The 16,903-nt window shown below is 42.3% G+C and overlaps 2 protein-coding genes across 3 annotated transcripts in view; one reads left to right on the forward strand and one right to left on the reverse strand.

The window, feature by feature from the left end:
• The window catches only part of LOC148368495 (partitioning defective 3 homolog B-like), a 237,983-nt gene that overhangs the window by 135,793 nt on the left and 85,287 nt on the right, over window positions 1-16,903 (forward strand). For both annotated transcript variants that reach the window (XM_088330519.1, XM_088330520.1), the window contains exons 18-19: window positions 6,727-6,942; window positions 8,538-8,742. In XM_088330519.1, the coding sequence (XP_088186645.1) occupies window positions 6,727-6,942; window positions 8,538-8,742 (421 nt within the window). The remainder of the gene's footprint in view (window positions 1-6,726; window positions 6,943-8,537; window positions 8,743-16,903) is intronic.
• On the reverse strand, window positions 13,300-14,165 carry LOC148368497 (uncharacterized; the record flags this gene model as incomplete). The annotated part of the gene is made up of 3 exons (XM_088329655.1): window positions 13,300-13,586; window positions 13,675-13,748; window positions 13,798-14,165. Coding segments are annotated over 3 exons (729 nt in total), but the record flags the coding sequence as incomplete, so codon positions are not given.

Genomic DNA, 16,903 nt, shown 5'->3' on the forward strand with positions numbered 1-16,903 from the left:
ATGTCTCTCTCTCTCTCTCTCTCTCTCTCTCTATGTCTCTCTCCCACTATGTCTCTCTCTCTCTATGTCTCTCTCCCACTATGTCTCTCTCTATGTCTCTCTCCCACTATGTCTCTCTCTATGTCTCCCTATCTCTCAATCTCTCTATCTATATCTCAAGAGGGGTGACCGACAGCAAGACAAACACTTACAATAACAAAGAAAATAAAAAAGGGAAAAAAAATAGAAAAAAACACATTATTCGATGCGAGCTTCTGATTCGCTGCCGAGTATGCAAATTGCCAAACGAACCGAGATCGCAGTTCGAATCCCGGCTCCTCCGTGTTACATGTCGAAGTGTCCTTGGGTAAGACACTGAACCCCTAATACCCCCAATCAGCAGGTGAGCGCCTTACATGTTTGCAAGGCCACTATTGGGAAATGTAGAGCACACTGTAAAGCGCTTTGGGAAGTCATTGACTTGAAAAGCGCGATATTTCATTTCTCAGCGTGCTCAGTGAGCTTTGCTCCTACTTACACCATCTGGGAAGACCATTGCCCATCTTCCTGTTCCTGGTCAGGGTTTAAGCTGATGCTTAAATATGGGCACCGGCTTGAATCCTTGGCAATCGAGTGGACATGATGCAGGCAGACCGGTTGGCACAGTGAGCAAGGATTCCTGATGTACGCCCATTTCACCCTCCGCCGGACCGACTCATCCATCCCATTAAAGGCTCATTATTCATTTAACTGGACCTTAACCACCTGACACACATAGAGCTAGCACACCCCAGCTAGCCGGGGCGGCAGTGGCTCAGGAGGTAGAGCGCTCGTCTTGGGATCAAGAGATCGCAGTTCGAATCCCGGCTCCTCCGTGTCGAAGTGTCCTTGGGTAAGACACTGAACCCCTAATGCCCCCCATAAGCAGGTTAGCGCCTTACACGGCTGCACGGCCGCTATTGGGAAATGTGAAGCACATTGTAAAGCGCTTTGGGAAGTCTTGACTTGAAAAGAGCTATAGAAATGCAGATCATTCCATTTCATTTAATTTCATTTAACTCGCATTGTTCTGGTTTGCCCGCGTCCCTGCGTCCTAGATACATTATTTTTGCTGGGGACGTATTGTGTCGAATTAACTTTTTCGACACCAAATTGTCATTATTACCCGATTACTTTTTTTTTTTTTTAAACAAAGATTTACCGCACTCCAAACTTTTCGCCAGGCAGATCCGCCATTGTTGTTTTGGTCTCGCGCCGATCTCGGCAAACGAGATTTCGTTGCTTCGAGACGACGTCATTGTTTTGGTGGTTGTCGTCGAGTGAAAGAGAAGTATGCCTCCGAAAAAACAGTTGGTATGAGTTGCAAATCAACCAAAAATTGGTAATTCCTTCGGTGTCGGTAATAAGTCGAAACATAATACAGAAAGTGGTAACAACGGTAATCATTCCGGCACGAAAAAACGGCGGAGAAATTCTTCGGAAGATCGCGGAGGCAAGGAAAACACGCGTTTTGAAGCGAACGATTCGACGAAAGATAATACAGTAATCCCTCAGTTATCGCGGTCAATGGGGACCAAAACCACCCGCGAAAAGTGAAAATCCGCAAAGTAGCCACGCCCCTTCAAAAATGCTTCAATTTTTTTTTTATTATTATTATTATTTTTTAGACCCGGTTAATGGGGACCAAAACCACCCGCAAAAAGTGAAAATCTACGAAGTTGCAACGCCCCTTCAAAAATGCTTAAAACCTTTTGGGGCGGCAGTGGCTCAGGAGGTAGAGCGCTCGTCTCGGGATCAAGGGATCCCCGTTCGAATCCCGGCTTGTCCGTGTTACATGTCGAAGTGTCCTTGGGTAAGACACTGAACCCCTAATACCCCCAATAAGCAGGTTAGCGCCTCACATGGCTGCACGGCCGCTATTGGGAAATGTGGAGCACATTGTAAAGCGCTTTGGGAAGTCTTGACTTGAAAAGCGCTATAGAAATGCAGATCATTTCATTTAAAAAAAAAAATATATATATATATATATATATATATATATATATATATATATATATTTATATATATGCGATTGGCTGGCAACCAGTTCAGGGTGTCCCCTGCCCACTGCCCGCAGATGGCTGGGATGGGCTCCAGCCCCCCCGCGACCCTAATGAGGATCAGTGGTACGGCTAATGAGATGAGATGAGATATATATATATATTTTTTTAATTTAATTTAATTTTATTATTATTTTTTTTTAGACTTGGTTAATAGGGACCAAAACCACCCGCGAAAAGTGAAAATCTTGAAAAAAAATGGTAATATATATATAAATTTTTTTTTTTATTATTTTATTTTATTATTTTTTTTCAAACCCGCGAAGCTCTGAACCCGCGAACGTGGAACCGCGAAGTAGCGAGGTCCCCACTGTAAACAAATACTCCTAGCAAGAAAAGCACTTTTCTGCCAAAATGGACTCAATTCTATTCCTGGTGACGCTATGAGGAGGATGATCATGGAGGCTACATGTTCTGTGATGCGTGCACCCAGCGTGACAAAAAAACTGGATCGCATAAATCGTTTCGCAATACGAACTTTCAGAAAAGCACATTGGATCGGCACAACGACAATGAAAACCACAAATTAGCTATGGAAATTCCGTTGCTGCAATTGGACATTGAGAAGGCATTCCAACTGTGGCGGGACTGCAAACCATGAAGAATATATGAACTGAAAAATCTGAAGCGATTAAAACTGCATGAATATATAGACTAGTATTTCAGCAATATTATTTTGTATAATGTACAATATTTTTGTGAATTGAAAAATCTGAAGTGCAAACTTTTTTGTATTACCAATTAAGTGTGATGATTAAAACTGAATGAATATATAGATATATATGATTGTCGCCGATTTACAATTTCAACCTCGATAACACTACATTTTGGGGAGCCATAGATCTCTGTTGGGACCAATGATCCCTGTAATTTTGCAGCGGTCTGAGCGTTCACACAAAGTCGGTGAGCAACGCTTGAAACAACAGTGAGCAACCATAATTCCAAGTGTGGCAAGATAATTCATTATCAAACATGTCCAAAACTTGACATCAAGTTACATTTTGCTGAGTTTCACAATGCAAAATTATTTTTCACTTTTGAATGAATTGACTCATGTACGATTGCAAAGGTTGCAGGCTCACAAATGTGATTTGTTTTTACGATTCTTTCACAAAATTTCTTTCTTTTTATTTCCTGATATATTTTGTCGCATAATATTAACATTTTTGGGGGCTTATTGAGTCGGTTGCAAGATACAGAACTGTACTTAATCAGATTTTTTTGTGGAAGATTCACTTGATATCATTGGAAATTATTTGAACACAAACTTTTTCTTATTTTTTCTACTTTTTTAAAAATTCCTTTAAAAAAAAAAATCTGTGTTTATTTTTTCTGAGCTGTTACTTTTTCCTTTTTGTTCTCTGTTTACTTTTTCCTACATTTCTTTCTTTTATTTCTTCTGGCTTTTTTTCTAAATGTTTCCTCATTTTCTTCTCTTCCCTTTGTTTCTTTTTTTCTCAGCTTTTAACTACTTTTTCATTTTGGTATTTTTTTTCTTTTTTGTTCTATTCCCCCCTTCTTTTAAGTCATTGTGTGCATCGTTTTACATAATATTTGGTCATGTTTGGATGAAAGAAGCAAAAACAACCCGAAGAGCCGTTTAGGACCCGAAAGAGCCCGTTCCTTTTAGTGAGCCGAGCCAAAGAAGCCGGTTCTCGACCAACTCTACTCACTCACAAGTGTATAAAGAGAAGTCAAACAATTACAACTCTTTTACAATGTCTAAAAATTGGCCACAGTAAAATACACAAATGCAAAGTTTTTAGCGCTGTAAACTTGTCACCAAATTGCCAAATTTGAAAACGCTTTGACATACCTTTAGAAAAATGTGTAAAATACAATGTTTAGTTTGTCAGGTAGTGATTATATTTCAGGTAAGGCTTCATAAAGAAGCAAAAACAACCTGAAGAGCCGTTTAGGACCCTAAAGAGCCCGTTCCTTTTAGTGAGCAGAGCCGAAGAAGCCGGTTCTCGACCAACTCTACTAACTTTACTCAACTTCGTTCTCCTTCGACTCGACTTCAAAATACCGCATTTAGGACACAACGTCAGGGGAACCCGTGTATTTTGACCTTCATGCACTGTAACTTTGACTTAAGTCGCTTCTTAATTAGTAGTTTTGAGCCATTTTTGTGCGCTGGCTAGATTTTCGCAGCTTAGAGGGAACACTGGTTGGGACCCATAGATTTTTGAGAATGCTCGTCCCCGGGACCCATCACTTTTCACAGGTCAAACGAACACTGCCTTAGCAAAAGTGAAATTTCTCACTCGCCTATGTCAAGTGCACACACCATCTGAAATACTATAATTAATTATTTTCCTCTCCAAAAAATCCTGGTCTTTGTAACCACACACTCATGGCTTTGCACTCGTTTTTTTTTTTCTTTTTTCTATTTAGTGAAGAAGGGTGCTAGGAAAGAGCTTAATTCTATCAGGCTGCAAGCTGGATAGCCATAATTACATTTCTGACACAAATCCTGCCTCTCAAATTGAGTGTTTTGGTCTTGAACACTCCCGCTTTTCTATTTATAACCCTTCTTTGCCAGAAAACACTAAAATGATATTTAAGACTTTAAACGCAACTGTCTTATGTCTCTATCCTAAATGTCCTATGACCATGCCAAGTATTTAGTTTCATTTTGCGATGACAAATGTATTTTCTCCTAGGGCCACATCAGCGTCATGGCTGCCTCTCAAAGGGCCTGATGTTAACTTCTAAATTTAACTAAATGGAATTGGAGAAATGATGTATTATTCAGGTCATAAACATGACAATTGTATTTGAAAAATATTACAACACATGTACCGTAAATCCCGGACTATAGAGCGCACCTGATTATAAGCCGCACCCACCACATTTAAAGAGGAAGACCGATTTTGTACATACATAAGCCGCACCTGTATATAAGCCGCATGCGCCCACATTTAAACATGTAACACAAAATGAACCCAAACCCGACTTCAAGTCCCGCGATTGAAAATAAATGTCCTTCATTAAAGTCCACAGTCCAAAAACCACAGCCGGCAAAATGAACGGAAAATGATACCGGTACTTAAGGTTTGATGCAGACCTGCAGAGTCCGGGTCCCGTTGAAAGTCATCCAAGGGAAAAAGTGTATATTTCCAAAGATAAGGGTGGGAAAAATATATCAGATGAACACATTTACTCACGCAACTCCTTTTTCTTTAACCAACTTTCCTCTTCTGTCCCTCACCTTTAGCGGTCCCCACTTAAACTCGGCACCCCGCGTTTGTTCCGCCCCTCATTTTTCGTTCACCCGTGCAAAACATATCAGAATATGTGTCTAAAATAAATACAAATAAATACATGTTGATGTTGTGTTCTAAATGCGGTATTTGGAAGTCGAAGTAGAACAACGTTGAGTAGAGTCAGTAGAATTTTTCATTAACCGTCTTCTTCGGCTCGGCTCACTAATAACAACCGGCTCTTTCGGGTCCTAAACGGCTTTTTAGGTTGTTTTTGCTTCTTTTCATCCCCATATGACCAAATATGATGTAAAATTATTAAAGGAAGGGGGAATAGAACAAAAAAGAAAAAAAATATCAAAAAGAAAAAGTAGTGAAAAGCTGAGAAAAAAAGAAACAAAAGGAAGAGAAAAAAAGAAGGAAAAATTCAGAAAAAAGCCGTAAAAAAAGAAATGTAACAAAGGAAAACAAGTAAATAGAGATCAAAAAGAAAAAAGTAACAGCTAGGAAAAAATAAACAGAATAAGATTTTTTTAAAGGAATTAAAAAAAGTAGAAAAAAACACAGGGAAAAAGAAGAAAAGGTTTGTGTTGCATTCAAATAATTTCCAATTATACCAAGTCAATCTTTGTCAGTCCCTCAACAAACCTCTGCTCCCGTAAGACGTGGGTTTAGACTGTCCGGTTTTCTGCTTGTTTCCGGTCCGGTATCGTTCCCTTTTATTATGTCCTGTATTGAATTATATCAAGTCAATCTTGTTGCCAACATTGTACTTCCACTAAAAAATGTAATTAAATACAGTTGTGTATCGTGCAACCGACTCAATAAGCCCCCAAAAATGTTAGTATTATGCGGCAAAAGATACCAGGAAAAAAAAAAGGAAATCTAGTGAAAGAATTGTTGTAAAAACAAATGACGTTTGTAGGCCATCGTACAGCTCAGTAGCCTAGATGGTAAGGCGCCCGCTTTGAGACTGGGAGGTCGGTGGTTCGCGCCCCGGCCGAGTCATTCCTAAGACTTAAAAAGTGGTCGGCGGCGCCCTCTGTTGGCTGCGGCTGCATCGGCTCGCTACAACGGGTCAGGTGCAATCGACATTTCGTTCTGTGTACATTGTTACACAGAATGACAATACAAGGAAATTATTTATTATTATTTATGAGTCAATTCATTCAAAAGAGAAAAATAATTTTGCATTGCCGGATGTCAAGTTTTGGACATGTTTGATAACGATTTAGTTGCCACACTTGGGATTGCGGTTGCTCACTGTTATTTTAAGCGTTGCTCACCGACTTTGTGTGAACGCTCATACTGTTACTTAAATTGGCCAACATAGCTCTGAGTCTTATGTCAAAACTGTACAATGACTTGATTTCTTCTTTACTCCTTTCAACAGCCTTTTAATGATACGCATTGATTCTGCTCTTTTTCCATGCATCATCCAGAACCATCTGCTGGTAGAACGTTGGGTCCGACCCTGGGCCTCTGGAAGTCCAGCTCGCTCGAGAGTCTGCAGTCAGCAATGTCGGAAGCTCAGCAGAACGACTTCCACGCCCAAGTGCCGTTCCACCGGCCCCGGCCTCGCATGGTCCGGGGTCGTGGATGCAACCAGAGCTTCCGCATCGCCATCGACAAGTCTTATGAGGGTCCGTCAGAAGATGGTATGATTTAATGCATCTTAAAAAAAAAAAAAAAAAAATACAATTAAACACACTTTAACTCATGTACACACTATGCACACATTTGTATATCTTTAGATAGGAGGCTGGAAGTCAAACTCTTGTATCTAATCCGAAAAATATTGGTTTGTTGGAGTATCCATTGTGAGAAACTAAGGTCTTACTTTGCAGATTAAAGTCAAATCCTGTCTATTTGGCTTTGATCTCTTGATCTCTACAAGGGGAATTAACATTTTAGCACAACAGAAACAAAACGAAAATAAATCCAAACAGCTTGACAACATCAATCACATTACTGTGCATGTTGAGAGATTTGTCAGCTGGGGTTATAATGTTTAAAATTAACTTTTTTGTGGAGCACCAAAAGATGGGTCTTACCGTTGGCAGCTCGCTCTGTAGACTGCCAACAAAACCCCGCCTTCCGGTCACATGTCAAAAGCCAAAATAAACCCTACCCCATACGAGCAGGTGGCACTGTTGGACTCATCATTGGAGGACACTTACCAAAAACTATACACATATTTCAGCAGGAATTTCAATAAAACAAAAGTTATTATTACACCCGTTACACATATGAATTGAATATATTCAATTTAGAGCCGACAATAAAAATGCAGAATGCCACCTGCAAGATTGTCACACACAAGTGTATAAAGAGAAGTCAAACTATTACAACTCTTTCACAATGTCTAAAAATTGGCCACAGTAAAATACATTACATTTGTGAAGCCCTTAATCACAAGGAGTCTCAAAAGACCTGCACAGACCACAGATTATTGCAAACTACAGACTATTATGACAACATCCCCTGATCTGGAACCTACATGAGGGCAAGGAAGAACTCAAAAACCTCAAGTCAAGTCATGTTTATTTGTGATACCCTGAATCACAAGGAGTCTCAAAGGGCTGCACAGACCACAGACTATGGCAAACTACAGACTATTATGACAACATCCCCTGATCTAGAACCTACATGAGGTGTCTAAAATAAATACAAATATACATTACTAAAATATACAGTTGCAAATACATATTATACATGGGTTACACATATTTACAAAGAAAGACGGTACTCCGAGAGAGTTTTCAAAGCTTTAATAATAATAATGTAACTTTCCTCCCAAACCGTGCCTGTGAAGGGTAGCAAAACGCTACTAACAACACGCTCGCAATACAGTTAATGGGTCTGTTAAAAAAAACATACCGTACTTGTAAAAATCACGGTAAACCGTCCTCCTTAGAACTGAAGCCATCAAAGTCGTCTTTCTTAGTGTCGGAAATAAACTTTGTCATATGAAATCTTCGTCATGTGCCTTACTTTTTGCATTTTGCACTATGAGGGTATGTTTACGCTAATTTAATGTATGCACAAGCCAAGGAGTTGCAGTCTTCCTCTGCGCATATATTCCACCGGTCAAAATCTTACATTTTGTACTCGAGGGCCGCTGGCGGCCGTTAGAAAAATGACATAAATTGGCCGCATCACTGAATAAGCCGCAGGGTTGAAAGTTTGGGAAAAAAATAGCGGCTTATAGTCCGGAATTTACGGTCATTTAAACAGGCTTCCTCCTTCCTAGATGACGACCCGTCCGAACTGAGCTCCGGTCACGAAACCCCGGCGAGCGGCTCGTCACGCCAGGACTTGGATGTGGAAGACGGGAAAATGCCGAAGAAAGTCAACAAGACAAAGACGGACAAAAAGAGCAAAGGGAAGAAGAAAAGTGAGGATTCGGCCGAGGATCCGGAAAAGAAGACGAAAAAGAAAGGCTTTGCTCTTCTGAGGTAGGGCTTTTCTATTTAAGGGGCCGGTCACACAGACATTTGTGTTGCGTAGGAGTCGGATTTGGGCACAACACCGGCTCGGGAGCTTTTATACCCGTGGTCCACACGAGAAAATGACGCAGAAATGACGCGATGAGGAAGCGGAACAGTCGCCGGCATCTTTTTTGCGGCCATACACCGATGAACAGCGGGGTGGCCAATTTTGCGCATTTTCCATCGCGGGCAACCACGGGCAAAAAAACCCGCAAAATTTTAGCCGTGATTCAGCCGCAAATGTCTGTGTGACCGGCCCCTAAGGCATTCGATGTCGGACATTTTTCTCGATTTGGGACGGACAGTGCCAGCTAATTTTTGCCATTTTGACTCATTTTTGAGGGCCTAAAGACAATCTCATTCTCTAGCTATAGGGAAAATCAAAAGAAAGCTTGACTCCTCTTACTGTTTACTGTTATTTTTATACCCCTGCACCTATTTGTCATATCAGGTCATGCGTATAGAAGGAAGTTAAATGTGAGAAGGAAAGGTTTTTGATATGAAGTGTTTGAGGAGTATGTTAGGAGTGACAAGATTGGATGGATTGAGAAATGAAATTGTGAGAGACAGAACCGGAGTAGTAGTGGAATTTAGCAAGCCCGTGGATAAGAGAATACTGGGTTGGTTTGGACACATGGAGAGGATGGATGAGGAGCGAATGTTGAAGAGGATCTACAGAGCAGGAGTCAATGGAAGGAGACCGAGAGGAAGGCGGCGATTAACGAGGATGGATGGTGTCATGAGTGCACTGCAGGAAAGAGGTCCAAATCTTGTGAAAGCTAGAGCTATTGTTGGTGATAGGAATGAGTGGAGAGGTGTTGTGAAAGAATAGTGGATGTTGGACGCGTACTAAGGGATGGGCAGGGCATTCGTATGATGCGGCAGGGGTAAACCAGCGAAAGCTGTCGGGCCCCGCTGTCGTGTGTTGTGTCACCCTGACCCGAGTGACACTTCTTGTGTCCCATTTATTTCATCTGGAGGGACGAAAGCATGACCGACTTGGGTGCCGAGGTGCCTAATTTGTTTGGGTGTTTGGGCATTTGGGTTGGCCATGGTCCAAAAATGTTTGTGTGTGTTTTTTGCTATGTTTTCCCCTTTTTATTTTCGTTCCCTTGTTATTGTATGTGTTTGTCTTGCTATCAGTCACCCCCTTGAGGGATATGACCAAGTTAGATTGATAGATAGATCTGTCCATGTCGTGCGACTCTTACCACACTGCCTCACCTACACACACATCGATGTGAAATGGGCTTCCTGGATGTGTGGACAAAGATCTGATCAAAGCCATTTCTGCCATTTAACGGTGACTTATCACACGTAAAACCAATTCCATAGGCTTGATACTTACTGACGAGCCGCGCCAAACCCTTTATAATATCCGCCGTTTCATGTGTCGCTCAGTAGGGTCGCGGGGGTCCTGGGGCCCCTCCCAGCCGACTTCATCCTTGGGATTATGAATTCACGACAGCCCCTTAAGTTATAATTCCCCTCTTTCCGATTGAATAAGAGAACAATATAATAAATACAATGTATTATAGTTTAAAAGGAATTTGGCTTTATTGATTATTGAAATGGTTTTAGATACTTTAGTTTGTATGTGTCTGATGTGTGTTTTCCAACTTAATATGTCTATTATGACGCCTAAGAACTTAATTTCTGATACAATGTCTATTGCAGCACCATCCATTTTTACTTCTAATTGTTGATTTGCCTTGCGATGACCAAATAATATTACTTTGGTTTTATTTCAATTTAAAGATCATTTATTTATATCCATCCATACTTTTAGGTTCATTAATTCATGATTAATGCAGGTTACCAAATCAATATAGTTATCATTCGAATAGAAAATGTTATTTTGGTCTGCAAATATTCCCAGCCATCTCCGGGCAGTGGGCAGGGGACACCCTGAACTGGTTGCCAGCCAATCGCAGGGCACACGGGGACAGACAACTCATTCGCTCATTCACACCTAGGGGCAATTTCGACCGGCCAATTCACCTGAAATGCATGTTTTTCGGAATGTGGGAGGAAACCCACGCAAGCACGGGGAGTACATACAAACTCCGCACAGGAAGTCCGGATCTGGATTTGAACCCACGACAGGTTCCCATGACATGAACTGCGCCGCACAAGCGCTAACCACTGCGCTGCCATATTGACTTTCCTTAATCAATTTATGTTTATCTACAAATTGTTCTAGTCTATTATTGTAAAGTTTTTCAAATATTTTAGAGAACTGAGGAAGCAGAGATACCGGTCTATAAGTTGTTTCCATTTTTGTATATTGGTATAACTTTTGCTATTTTCATTTGATTTGGAAACGTGCCTGTTACAAACAATGGTTTTGCAAAGCTATTTATACAATATGGCACAATTGAAACTGATAGGTGAAAAATAGAGTGTGCTTATTCTTAATGTATACATTGAGGTAAGAACTCCTTGCCCGACTTTCCCAATCCATTTGTAGTCATAAATTCTCGAGCAAAGAATAATGGGATATCGGATATGAATTCATCCTTAGGCGCGGTAGCGGGAAAGCATTATCGGGTGGTCCGAGCAAGGCATATATACGCATTACCTAGCTTATCAGCCATTTATCAGCGGGGCCCCATCTCGGTGGTAGCGGGCCCGATCCTCACTACAAGGGAGCCCCTATCTTTTGGCAGTGACACGGTGTGGCCAGTGTATCGCCACACTTCCAACACCGCAGATTCAATTAGGCTGTCGCAACTGATAGAGCACGCTGAAAGCCCCCCCCCCCACACACACATGGCAGATAACAATCCAATCGGCTACAATGTCAAGGGCAGTAATGGAGGCCATGCTCAACCGGAAAGAGAAGGGCAGACGCACACACACTGTGAATGAAACCGCAGATGGCCCATGCTGGAATTTACATAATATCGGGTTAAGTTTTCCAAAATACGATTACTCAAAATACAATTAATGCGGCGCAGTGGTTAGCGCTTGTGCGGCACAGTTCATGTCATGGGTTCAAATCCAGCTCCAGACTTCCTGTGCGGAGTTTGTATGTTCTCCACGTGCTTGCGTGGGTTTCCTCCGGGCACTCCGGTTTCCTCCCACATTCCAAAAACATGCATGTCAGGTGAATTGGCCGGTCCAAATTGTCCCTAGGTGTGATTGAGCGAGTGAGTTGTCTGTCCCCGTGTGCCCTGCGATTGGCCGGCAACCAGTTCAGGGTGTCCCCTTCCCACTGCCCGATGATTGCTGGGATGGGCTCCAGCACCCCCGCGACCCTACTGAGGATAAGCGGTGTAGCTAATGAGATGAGATGAGACAATTAATGTTCCCTGTCATTTTCCTTCCGGGTCTGAGCGTTCACACATAGTCGGTGAGCAACGCTTGAAACAACAGTGAGCAACGGCAATCCCTAGTGTGGCAACTAAATCATTATCAAACATGTCCAAAACGTGACATCACGTTACATTTTGCTGAGTTTCCGGCAATGCAAAATTATTTTTCACTTTTGAATGATTTGACTCATGTACGATGGCCTACAAACGTCATTTGTTTTTACAATTCTTTCACAAAATTTTTTTTTTTTTTACCTGGTATCTTTTGTGGCATCATACTAACATTTTTGGGGGCTTATTGAGTCGGTTGCACGATACACAACTGTATTTAATCACAACTTTTAGTGGAAGTACAATGTTGGCAATAAGATTGACTTGGTGTCATTGGAAATTATTTGAATGCCACACAAACTTTTTCTTCTTTTTCCCTGATTTTTTTCTACTTTTTTTTAAATTCCTTTAAAAAAAATCTCATTGTGTTTATTTTTTCCTAGCTGTTACTTTTTCTTTTTGTTCTCTGTTCACTTTTTTTCCATTGTTTTTTTCTTTTCTTTTTTTCTGGCTTTTTTTCTGAATTTTTTCTTCTTTTTTCTCTTCCTTTTGTTTCTTTTTTCACAGCTTTTCACTACTTTTTCATTTTGGTATTTTTTTTCTTTTTTGTTCTATTTCCCCACTTCCTGCATAATTTTACATAATATTTGGTCATGTAGGGATTAAAGAAGCAAAAACAACCTGAACAGCCGTTTGGGACCCGTTGTTTTTAGTGAGGCGAGCCGAAGAAGCCGGTTCTCAAAAAACTCTACTAACTTTACTCAACCTTGACTTCCAGATACCGCATTTAAGACACTGCGTCAGGGGAACCCGTGTATTTTGACCTTCATGCACTGTAACTTTGACTTCATTGGCTTCTTAATGATCAATTTGGAGCCCTGATTTTTGTGAGCCGGCTGGATTATCTTGTGCGCGAAAAAGCTCTGGGCGGTGCGCAATGGCGCACACACGCAGCTTAGAGGGAACATTGCACCAGACATTAACTTGTTTCCATTACAGTCATTGGCACTGGCCTTTCTCTAACTGGATTGCGATCGAATCGGAAATATGACTTAATTATCCGTAGCGTCGTGTAGCTCGATGGAATTGCGGCCCTCAAATGTTATTTGAGTTTGATGGCAGCATTAGGAAAAGGGCGACTCACAAACATATAGCTTTATTTCTGTCTTGTGTCCGCAACAGCATGCTGCACAACAGCCGGAGGACATCCCTGCCCTTCTAGGCTCTCTCTCTCTCGCTCTCTCTCTCTCTCTCTCTCTCTCTCTCTCTCTCTTGCTCTCTCTTGCTCTCTCGCTCTCTCTCGCTCTCTCTCGCTCTCTCTTGCTCTCCCTCGCTCGCGCTCTCTCGCGCTCTCGCTCGTGCTCGCTCTCTCGCTCGCTCTCTCGCTCGCTCTCTCTCGCTCACGCTCGCTCTCGCGCTCTCGTGCTCGCTCTCGTGCTCGCTCTCGGGCTCTCTCGCGACGCTCGCTCGCTCGCTCTCTTGCTCGCTTTCGCTTGCTCTCTCTCGCTCTCTCTCACTCGCGCTCGCGCACTCTCTCTCTCGCGCTCTCTCTCTCTCCGCTCTCTCTGTCTCTTTCTCTCTCTCGCTCTCGCTCTCACTCGCTCGCTCGCTCTCTCGCTCGCTCTCTCTCTCATTCTCTCTCTCTCGCTCTCGCTCTCTCACTCGCTCGCTCTCTCGCTCGCTCTCTCGCTCGCTCTCTCGCTCGCTCTCTCCTCGCTCGCTCTCTTTGTTTTTCTTTCTCGCGCTCTCGCCCTCTCGCTCTCTCTTGCTCTCTCTTGCTATCATTCTCTCTTTCTTTTTATTTTTCTCTCTCTCTCCCTCTTTCTCTGTTTTTCTTTTTCCCTCTCTCTCACGCTCGCTCTCACGCTCTCGCTCGCGCTCTCGCGCTCTCTTGCTCGCGCTCTCTTGCTCGCACTCTCTCTCTCTCTCTCTCTCTCTCTCTCTCTCTCTCTCTTGCTCACGCTCTCTCTTTTTCTTTCTCTCTCTCTCTCTCTCTCTCTCTCTTTTTCTTTGTTTTTCTTTTTCTCTCTCTTTCTTTGTTTTTCTTTTTCTCTCTCTCTCTCTCTCTCTCTCTCTCTCTCTCTCTCTCTCTCTCTCTCACGCTCGCTCTCGCGCTCTCTATAGTACTATACTCTCTATAGTCTGTAGTTTGTAATAATCTGTGGTCCGTGAAGCCCTTTCAGAATCCCTATGATTAAGGACGACACAAATAAACAGGACATGTAGGTTTTAGATCAGGGGATGGTGTCATAATAGTCTGTGGTTTGCAATAGTTTGTGGTCTGTGCAGCCCTTTGAGCCTATTTGTGATTAAGGGCGTCACAAATTAACATGACTTGACTTGAGGTTTTTGAGTTTTTCCTTGCCCTCTTATAGGTTTTAAATCAGGGGATGGTGTCATAATTGTCTGTGGTGTGCAATAATCTGTGGTCTGCGCAGCCTTTTGAGATTCCTTGTGATTAAAGGTGTCACAAATGAACATGACTTGACTTGACAATGTAAGAAAGTAATTTAGAAAGAGGCTGGCTAGCTGCATGCTAGCATCAGGTATCCTTAGATTGAAACAGGTCTACGCAATGATACAACTGATTAAGGGCGTCAGAAATAAACAGGACTCGACTTGACTTGACTTGAGGTTTTTGAGTTTTTCCTTGCCTTACTGTAGGTTTTAGATCAGGGATGGTGTCATCATAGTCTTCAGTCTGTCAGCCCTTTGAGACTCCTTGTGATTAAAAGGGGTCCCAAATAAACATGACTTGACTTGAAGTTTTGAGTTTTTCCTTCCCCTTATGTAGGTTTTAGATCAGTGGATGGTTTCATAATAGTCCGTGGTTTGCAATAATATGTGGTCGGTGCAGCCCTTTGAGACTCTTTGTGATTAAGGGCGTCACAAATAAACATGACTTGACTTGACTTGAGGTTTTTGAGTTTTTCCTTGCCTTCATGTAGGTTTTAGATCAGGGGATGGTGTCTTAATATTCCGTGGTTTGCAATAATCTATGGTCTGTGCAGCCCTTTGAGACTCCTTGTGATTAGGGGCGTCACAAATAAACAGGACTTGACTTGAGGTTTTTTAGTTTTTCCTTGCCCTCATGTAGGTTTTAGATCAGGGGATGGTGTCAGAATAGTCTCTAGTCTGTGCAGTCCTTTGAGACTCCTTGTGATTAGGGGCGTCACAAATAAACAGGACTTGACTTGAGGTTTTGAGTTTTTCCTTGCCCTCATGTAGGTTTTAGATCAGGTGATGGTGTCAGAATAGTCTGTGGTTTGCAATAATCTGTGGTCGGTGCAGCTCTTTGAGACTTGTTGTGATTAAGGGCCAAACAAATAAACATGACTTGACTTGAGGTTTTTGAGTTTTTCCTTGCCCTCATATAGGTTTTAGATCAGGGGATGGTGTCATAATAGTCTGTGGTTTGCAATAGACTTTGATCTGTGCAGCCCTTTGAGACTCTTTGTGTTTAAGGCTGTCACAAATAAACATGACTTGACTTGACAATGTAAGAAAGTCATTTATAAAGAGGCTGGCTAGCTGCATGCTAGCATCAGGTATCCTTAGATTGAGACAGGTTTACGCAATGATACAACTGATTAAGGGTGTCAGAAATAAACAGGACTCGACTTGATTTCACTTGAGGTTTTTGAGTTTTTCCTTGCCTTACTGTAGGTTTTAGATCAGGGATGGTGTCATCATAGTCTCGAGTCTGTGCAGCCCTCCTTGTGATTAAGGGCGTCACAGATAAAGAGAACTTGACTTGAGGTTTTTGAGTTTTTCCTTGCCTTCATGTAGGTTTTAGATCAGGGGACGGTGTCTTAATATTCCGTGGTTTGCAATAATCTATGGTCTGTGCAGTCCTTTGAGACTCCTTGTGATTAGGGGCGTCACAAATAAACAGGACTTGACTTGAGGTTTTTGAGTTTTTCCTTGCTCTCATGTGGGTTTTAGATCAGGGGATGGTGTCAGAATAGTCTCTAGTCTGTGCAGTCCTTTGAGACTCCTTGTGATTAGGGGCGTCACAAATAAAAAGGACTTGACTTGAGGTTTTTGAGTTTTTCCTTGCTCTCATGTGGGTTTTAGATCAGGGGATGGTGTCATAATAGTCTGTGGTTTGCAATAATCTGTGGTCTGTGCAGCCCTTTGAGACTCCTTGTGATTAGGGGCGTCACAAATAAACAGGACTTGACTTGAGGTTTTTGAGTTTTTCCTTGCCCTCATGTCGGTTTTAGATCAGGGGATGGTTTAATAATAGTCTGTGGTTTGCAATATTCTGTGGTCCGTGCAGCTCTTTGAGACTCCTTGTGATTAAGGGCGTCACAAACAGGACTTGACTCATGCGCAAACTGGACCGAACTGATGGCAGTGAGAAAGATTTTTGCTGGGGGGGGAAAAAAAAAATGTCGAGTATCGAAGTTCTGGTGTGTAAAGGTGCTCATATAAGCTTTCTACAGCTTCAGGAGTTTGCAGAGATTAAGCCCTGTGCTCATTTGTGTCGTGTTTGTGCGCTGGGATTACACGGAGCAGTCAGCAGGTCACGTTTTGACGGATGCAGCACGTGACTCACAGCTCGCTTTCAGGTCGGCTTTGAACGCAGCCTTAATTCCGATCGGTCGTATGTGCCGACGTTCCACCGCCTGGTATATCCCGACCGGTATCGACAAATCCTACCTGCCCCGGAATCAGTCTTCAAAAATCAGTGCTGGTTGTGAGCAATGTTCCTTGTAATTTTCCAGGGGTCTGAGCGTTCACACCAAGTCAATGAG

This window comes from Urocampus carinirostris, chromosome 3, assembly GCF_059441175.1.
Source record: "Urocampus carinirostris isolate Australia breed hairy pipefish chromosome 3, RoL_Ucar_1.0, whole genome shotgun sequence".
Classification (NCBI taxonomy): domain Eukaryota; kingdom Metazoa; phylum Chordata; class Actinopteri; order Syngnathiformes; family Syngnathidae; genus Urocampus; species Urocampus carinirostris.